At 45.1% G+C, this 7,721-nt stretch overlaps 1 protein-coding gene across 1 annotated transcript in view; it reads left to right on the top strand.

Annotated features, from left to right (window-relative positions):
- Fam171a1 (family with sequence similarity 171 member A1) overlaps positions 1 to 7,721 on the top strand; it is a 127,915-nt gene that overhangs the window by 95,234 nt on the left and 24,960 nt on the right. Inside the window, exons 5-6 of the mRNA XM_013348952.2 lie at positions 1,317 to 1,475; positions 6,999 to 7,175. Coding sequence (XP_013204406.1) covers positions 1,317 to 1,475; positions 6,999 to 7,175 — 336 coding nt within the window. The remainder of the gene's footprint in view (positions 1 to 1,316; positions 1,476 to 6,998; positions 7,176 to 7,721) is intronic.

Genomic DNA, 7,721 nt, shown 5'->3' with positions numbered 1-7,721 from the left:
CCCTGGAGGCTGGCACTCTGTTTTACAAATGAAGACAGGGTCTGGGTAGCCTGGCATTTGCCTGACAGATTAGTGTGAGAGGTGACCAAAGAGAGGGAGCAGTGGCTTTGAGCCCTGGCTCCCTTGGCTTTGGGACTGGACCTGTGTTTTCCTGGCCTGTGAGCAGGTAGAAAAAGCATGTAATGTTCTACCACCTTAGCCATACAAGACAAGTGTAGCCCGGAGAGCCTGCCCAAATAGTGGCTGTCAGCCTTACTGTAGGAAGACAGTCTTAGTGTTATCAATTCTATGATCTCTGAAACTCCCATATCACAGAAAATTTCTAGGGAAGTTACCACTTCCCATCCTAGAAGTTCAAAGGGAATGACTTTACAGACTTGGTCTCTGGGTGAGGTTGGTATTCTAGGACCTCTGTGCATTGTGAGAAGGGATGGAAGGAGCCCGGAACTGAGCACAGCAGAATGAAGTCAACTCAAGCTGGTATATGTAATTTTAATTTTAAGGACATCTTTGCCAAGTTTGTACAAAATTATTTCTCCTTCATGTCTGGTAACCATCACCACAATATTAGACAAAAACAGAGATCATCATGGCATTTGGAGAGAGGTAAGCTGTAAGTGACACCACAAGCTTGGGTCAGTCCAGTGGCCACACAGAGGGATGGAGTTGGGGGAGGGAGGACGACTTTGCATCTTTGCCAAATCTGATACATCATCTGTGTCCAGAAGGAAACACTCCAGAGCCCGTGTCACCCGGCAGCTTCCTCAGGAAGAAAACCGTTCATCTTGGGCAGTGGGGGCTCTTGTTTTTGTTTCTTTCCAGGACTGCACATTGCACCCCCTTGTTGCTTCAGTTTAGTCGGTCGGTGGCATTAAATCAGATGTTTTCAGGAAGTTAGAGAAAGGTTTTGTAGATGTATCAAAGCATATCCCTTGCATTGCTTGTGTGAAGAGATTAATTGCCGTTTCCCTATGTCGTTTACTGAGAGTCTCCCCAAATGTTACCCTATCCATAGCCAAATACCGAGCAGTGGAAAAGACTGGTCGCAAATAGAACTTGGGGAAAGCGTTTTGTTCAAAACCTAAATAACATCCTGTGTCAAAACAAATGTGACAATGGGCTATTATTTCTCGCCCCATAATAGCATGTTGTCACATCCCTGGGTCCTGGTGAATGAGGGATGGATGGCACGCCATGTGGGAAGGAGCAGGGGCGGGGGAAGAATGTTGGAGCCCTGGAGAAGCCTTTCATGGCTTGCCATTTTCTGAAACGGAAACGGCTCCTTGGGGAGGTAACTCAGAGGTTGATCCCTGCAGGTGCCCGGCCACAGCCTCGCGTTCATTTCCAGAGAAGGGCCTTGAGGTTGCCCGAGAACACCAGCTACAGCGACCTCACCGCCTTCCTCACCGCTGCCAGCTCCCCATCCGAGGTAGACAGCTTTCCTTATTTGCGAGGACTGGATGGAAATGGAACAGGTAATTGGAGTCTCCTCTCTTTCGGGGTGGACCTTATTATTTCTCTGTTTGTTTTTGGATATGGCGGGAGGTGCTCACATTAAATGGAGAGGGAGCAGGGCCTTGATCACAGGTTCTGGGTTGGTATTGTTCCTTTTACCAGCTGAAGGAGGTATTCAGTCTGCACCACCATTGTTGGCTTCCTCATTGAGCCCTTCAGCAGTTGCCAAGAGCCTGAAGCACTTTCCCTGGGCTTTCCTGAGTTGGACTTAATATTTCAGCTCAATTGAAATTGTAAATTTTTTTAAAGTACAAGGTCAGAAACAAAGGATTTCTGCCCCTCTGATCTCTACCTAGTCCACTTAACTCCTGAATGTTGGTGCCACAATGTCTCATTCAGTTGTACAGCAAGAGACACTCGGCCCCACCCTCTCATTTGCCATGTGCCCAGCTAGGAGGGGAAGGGTTGGTTCCAGTGACATCTAGAGATGAGCGAGTGACATTCCATGCTCCGCTATAGATGGGACACTGAGGTATGAACATTGTCTGCTATTTCTGGCTGTGACCATCAGCTTTCACCCACGTCTTCCTCTCTGCTTCTGGATGCTCACCCTCCTTTCCTTTCAAAGGGGATTTGGGAAAGTCCCCAGTGGAGGCTTTCCATAGTGAAGCATGATTAATAAAAGCTCAGAGACTGAAATTATGGTTCAGCCTGAAGATCTGAAAAGCAAAGCAGCCAACCACTGGCTCTTACCTCAACCCCAGTCCAAAATGGCGATCCTGCCTCCAGGAATCTCAGAATAAGACTGTGTCTGAGAGCTGTCTCCTTCCATTTTATAATCCTCTCTAGGGCTGGGATTAAAGGTGTGCACCACTGGGATTAAAGTCATGCACTGCCTGGTTTCTATGGCAACTAGTGTAGCTACTGGGATTTTTTTTTATTTATTTATTAAAGATTTCTGCCTCCTCCCTGCCACCGCCTTCCATTTCTCTCCCCCTCCTCCAATCAAGTCCCCCTCCCTCATCAGCCCGAAGAGCAATCAGGGTTCCCTGCCCTGTGGGAAGTCCAAGGACCACCCACCTCTATCCAGGTCTAGTAAGGTGAGCATCCAAACAACCTAGGCTCCCACAAAGCCAGTACGTGCTGTGGGATCTAGCTACTGGGATTAAAGGCGTGTGTTACCACTGCCTGGTCTGTAAGGCTGACCAGTGGGGCTGTTTTACGCCCTGAACTTCAGGCAAGCTTTGTTTATTAAAATACAGTTGAAATACCACTACACCACAGCCAGAGAGGAGCCAGGCTTTGAAGTTGACTTAGAATCTTCTTGATGATCACACTAAATCACTCTGTCACCATCACTTCTCTGACTAGACACAGGACTTACAAGATCAGAGAAACCAAGAGTCACCAGACAGAAGAAAAGTGATAATTCCTTATCAGAGAAGGACCAAAGCTGCACCTTTCGCCTCTTGAGTGACAGCATGGTCCTCAGACCTCCAGCTACTGCAGGAAAGGTTCCAGATTTTGAAATTCTGAATCCATCTCTCTCTCTCTCTCTCTCTCCCTCTCTCTCCTGTGCCTCTTTATCACCCTTTATGTTTAGACATGGCATGAAATTGAAAAGCAGACCTAGTGTTAGGTATATTAAAGTCCCCAGGGATGCTTTGATTAAAACTCGGTTTTCCAAGATTTTGCATGAACTGGTGATTCTAGAAAGACTTGTAAACCGTAAACATCTCATTCATTCTTGTAGCTTGTGAATAAATTCCTAGTTCGAGGAAAGGTACTTGATAACTAATTGCTTTTCCTCCATCTTTGATTCTTGTTTTGAGAAATGTTTCTTCCTTTAGTTACTGAGGACTGATCACATGATTAGAATGCCAGTCATTTGCCATCACACAGATGTGTAGTGATCATCTATAGTAAACTTTCTTGGGGGCAACGTATCGATTCCGGATCCTGGAGACTTCTAGCCTGAGGTCCTCATGGGCTGCACTGAGGAAAGATAGCATAGTCAAAAACACAGCAAAGAGGAGCAGCCTCACTCGGGGCTCGTTCACGCTCTGTGTTCCTCTTCCAGCAGTGCTATAATAAACTATGAAACTTGAGAAGCCCAACCAATGAAGAAAACAAAAGCACAGGACTATTGATTTTTTTTAGAAGCATGTTTTATTTTAAAAATCAGTCTTATTTCAGAGGAAAGGAAAAGGTCAGAAGGTGACATTAAACTATTTTTCCAGTGACAAAATAGATCACTTGCCCAAGAGAGGATCCAAGTTTTTCTGAGATCCACTAGGAAAGGGAGCCAACCTATGGTGTATCCATAGTTATCCTGGGAGACATAGGGGCCGGGGCTCCATGGAGCAGAGCATCTGGAATACAGTAGGTTGCTGCAGGCTTTGGGCTAGTTTGTGATCAGCCCAAAGTTACTTTGCTTCTCCTACGCAGGCCAAAGACACTCCGCCTTCTAGAATCACTCTTCTCGAAGTCCCCAAGAAAGACCAAGACTCTATTCCATTCCCGTGGGTCTCAGTGAAATAACCTCCACTAACACCAAGGAGACCCAGAGGGCAAAATAGCTAAGGTGTAGCATTTTTGCTGACCCTGAAAAGTTGGTGCAAGATGACCTCATCTTTTATCCAAAATGTCTGAATGCTAAATTGTTTTGAATTTAGGATCCGTTTCTGGATATTTTTTAATATTTGCAAAGACTTCACCAGAGGTATTGTAGCACCTATCTTTTAAATTTCAGAAAACTTCAGACTTCAGCCTGGTACTAAAACATAAGGACAAAGAGACTCTTAAGGGCTGGATAAAACCCATCTTGTTATAAGCAACCAATTGATCAGAAGGCTAAAGGGACACCATCTAGTGGTCCTTGCCCTCCCTCGCCTGGGTGGCCTGACACATGTCTTTACCTGGACACAGAGGGCCAGGTAACATCTAGGCAGAGCAGGAAGGAAAGCCTTGTTACAGACAGAACACAGTACCTTGGGTGGGACTGGAATCTCATAGCAAGGTGTGGAAGAGAAATCATTTAGGCCTCTAAGTCTGAGTCACTCAAGAATAAAGAAGTGGGAGGGTAGAGGGAGAGACATGGGGGTGGAGTAAAGTAGGAACGGCATTTCATGGAGCACAGAGAGAGGGCAGGGCCTCCAGAAAGCAGAGGGGAAACCTACATCTCTTCCTTTCTTCCTTTCTCCCTCCCTTTCTTCATTCCTCCCTCCTCTCTGCCTCCCTTCCTCCCTCCTCTCTGCCTCCCTTCCTTCCTCCTCTCTGCCTCCCTCTTTTCCTCCTCCCCTTTCTCTCTCTCCTCCTTTCTTCCATTCTTCTCTCCTCTATCCTCTTTCTTCCTTTTTTCTTTTCCTGTCTTCAGGGTCCCGCTGTGTAACCCAGGCTGGCCTTGTTTTGGCATCCTGGCTTAGCCTATCAGGTGTGAGTGCCAGGTACCAAGTACAGGTGCAGCCCCACGCCCACCAGGCCTGTCTCAGCTGGCGCTCTCTAAAGGTAGCGGGTCAGCATGGGAAGCTAGAGCATAGTATTTTCAGTTCATCTGCTCGTTTCTGCGGGGTTTACTTCTGCATGCATGCAGCTGAGAATATTTACGTCCACACGCTCAAGAGGGCTTCTCACCTACCCAGCATCCTTAGTTGTGAAGATCAAAGAAACAGCCCTCAGGGGAGTGGAGTAACTGGCAGGGGCAGCTGGCTCCAGAAACCCATCTCCCTAGATCAGGGAGATGCAGATGAAGAGAAAAAGGGATGTAAAGATGCTGAGGAAGAAGAATGTGGGTGCTCTTTCTAGAACTTTCTACCTACCTGTTTGCAAGCAGGTTCTGCTGCATGGGGCTTAGCAAAGTAAGACACTCTTCTTCATTGAAACCTTGTGTCTGCAGCGCATCCAGCATCCCGTGAGTCACCTAACGTCTCTGGGTTTAAGGAATACCTCATTGAAAGGGTCTGATGGCTGAGAGCAGTGCAGGGTAGGCCTGGCTTTGCACTCCTGTCACCTTTAAGTTGTGGGTATGTGTATGCCTCAGTCGATGGTGCATTTTCCAGAGAAGCATGGTAAATTCTGATCTTCCATTTTCTTATCCCAAAACAAAATGGTTTCTTAACTAAAATATTTCTGACCTCGACTCTGTGGTTCCAACTTCATTATTTTGAGGAAATCTTTTTAGCAGGCCTTCCTTTGTCATCGTGGAGAAACAGAGATGGGTGTATAGTGGTCATTGTTGCTTACAGATTACTCCATAGAGGACTTAGCCATTACATCATTGTTGAAACTGTAAAGTTCACTACATTTGGTTTGACTTTACTCTTAGTCCAAAGTGGAGACTGACAGGAGTTCAGATAGGTAGGTTAGTATATAGGAAATATATATATATATAATAAACACCCTTATAATCTGTCTTTCTACTTAATAGTAAGGCATAGTATAAATAGAAATAGCAGTAGTAAATAAATCATAAATAGTATTGTATTATATAAGAGATCCTGTATTATAAAATACCTTAACGTTTTATCACTAAGAAATCCATCCTATTAAGGCAAAGTTGTAAAATTATGACAGAATGTAATTTGTGTGATATTGTATTTCACTAAAGAAAAATCTGAAATGGGTTGCTTAAGTATATAAATATCACTCCCATTCTCTTAACTTGTCTATAGACGGTCATTAAAGCACTGGCTTGGATAAACGGTCTCTAATGGAGAATAACTGGGATATCAAATTCCTTATAAACAGACCAAAATAACAGTGCAACTAAAACAACACATACACATTCCATGTCTAAGTTTCAGTCCTGTACTTCTGGTAGAAGTAGTTAATATTTTGAACCAATCCTTGACAAAATTTTTGTTTAAAGCATGGTCTCCAAAATATGTGTTTTTAAGGTGCTGACTTGTTGCTGGTGTGTGTATAATATATCCTATAGATGTATGTCTTGTGATATGAACAGAGCTTATTTTGTGAGCCTTTTTTCTGTAGCTTCCCCCAAACTCTTTATCTTGTATTAGAGAAGAGGTTTTTCCACCATGGTCATACTCTCGACCCCTGAGAGGCTGAAGCATGGTGATCATGAGTTCCAGGCCACAGGGCAAGACCCTGCCTTTAAGAAGGAAGGAAGAAGGAAGGAAGGAAGGAAGTAAGGAAGGAAGGAAGGAAGGAAGGAAGGAAGGAAGGAAGGAAGGAAGGAAGGAAAAAGAAAAGGAAGGGAGGGGGAGGAAGAGAGAAGGAAGAAAGGAAAGGAAGGCAAAAGAGAGTGGACAATGAAGGCACAGTTTGTTATACCTGGCAGACTTGAACTTGGACTTCAGCTCTGCCTCTAACTAGTATACGCCCTCCAGGAAGCTACTGCCACATCCGAACCTGTTTCTTTATAAAATGTGGGTTTGAACTGCCTCATGAGGTTATGGGTGTGAGGGTTACTGATGCCCACAGAGCCCCTGACCAGTACGTGATAGTAGCGACTGTTTTTCCTTGGAGGATTTCTGAAGCCCCAAGTCCTCCGAGCAAGTGATGGACATACTTCTTCCTTGCAGGAAACAGCACGCGGTATGACTTGACCCCCGTCACAGCCGTCAGTGTGCACCTGCAGAGCAGCAACGGAACACCGGTGCTGGTGGATGGCCCCATCTATGTCACTGTGCCCTTGGCCACACAGAGCAGTCTGAGGCACAATGCGTACGTCGCAGCATGGCGGTTTGACCAGAAGCTGGGTAAGCTAGCATCCCTGAGCATGCCCTCTGGAGTCGATATTTTTCTTGTCTGTTTTTTTGTTGTGGTTGTTTTGGTTTTGGCTTTTGATTTGTTTTGATTTTGTTTTTAATTTAAAGGGGGAATCTGTAAAGCCATCAGAGCTAAAATTGGCATTCCTAAACTTCATCCTTTTAGTTTTTCTGAAGGTTCTATGATCTCTCTTGACTATGTGCTTTTTTTTTTTTTACCTCCTGAATAAATTAAAAATATTTGCCAACATTGTTTGAAACAAGGAATAGTCCCCATGGTCCTAGAGAAAGATGCTAATCTATTTTTAATTCTTAGTCATTTGTCTGTACACACATGTGTGTGTTGTCAGGTGCTGATTAAGAAGTTACCCTAAAATTTACCAGCTTGAGATAACAATGAGTGTCTCGCGTCTCACAGTTCCTGAGGTGGAAGAACCCAAGCACTGATGACCATGGCTCAGGCTCAGGGCCCCAGCAAAGCTACAGTGGGACCGGCAACCAGAGCTCTGCTCAGCTTAGCAAGGTTCTACCAGGCCT

This window comes from Microtus ochrogaster, chromosome 16 (genome assembly GCF_000317375.1).
Source record: "Microtus ochrogaster isolate Prairie Vole_2 chromosome 16, MicOch1.0, whole genome shotgun sequence".
In the NCBI taxonomy this organism is placed as follows: Eukaryota; Metazoa; Chordata; class Mammalia; order Rodentia; family Cricetidae; genus Microtus; species Microtus ochrogaster.
This window is presented reverse-complemented; position numbering and strand designations above follow the sequence as displayed.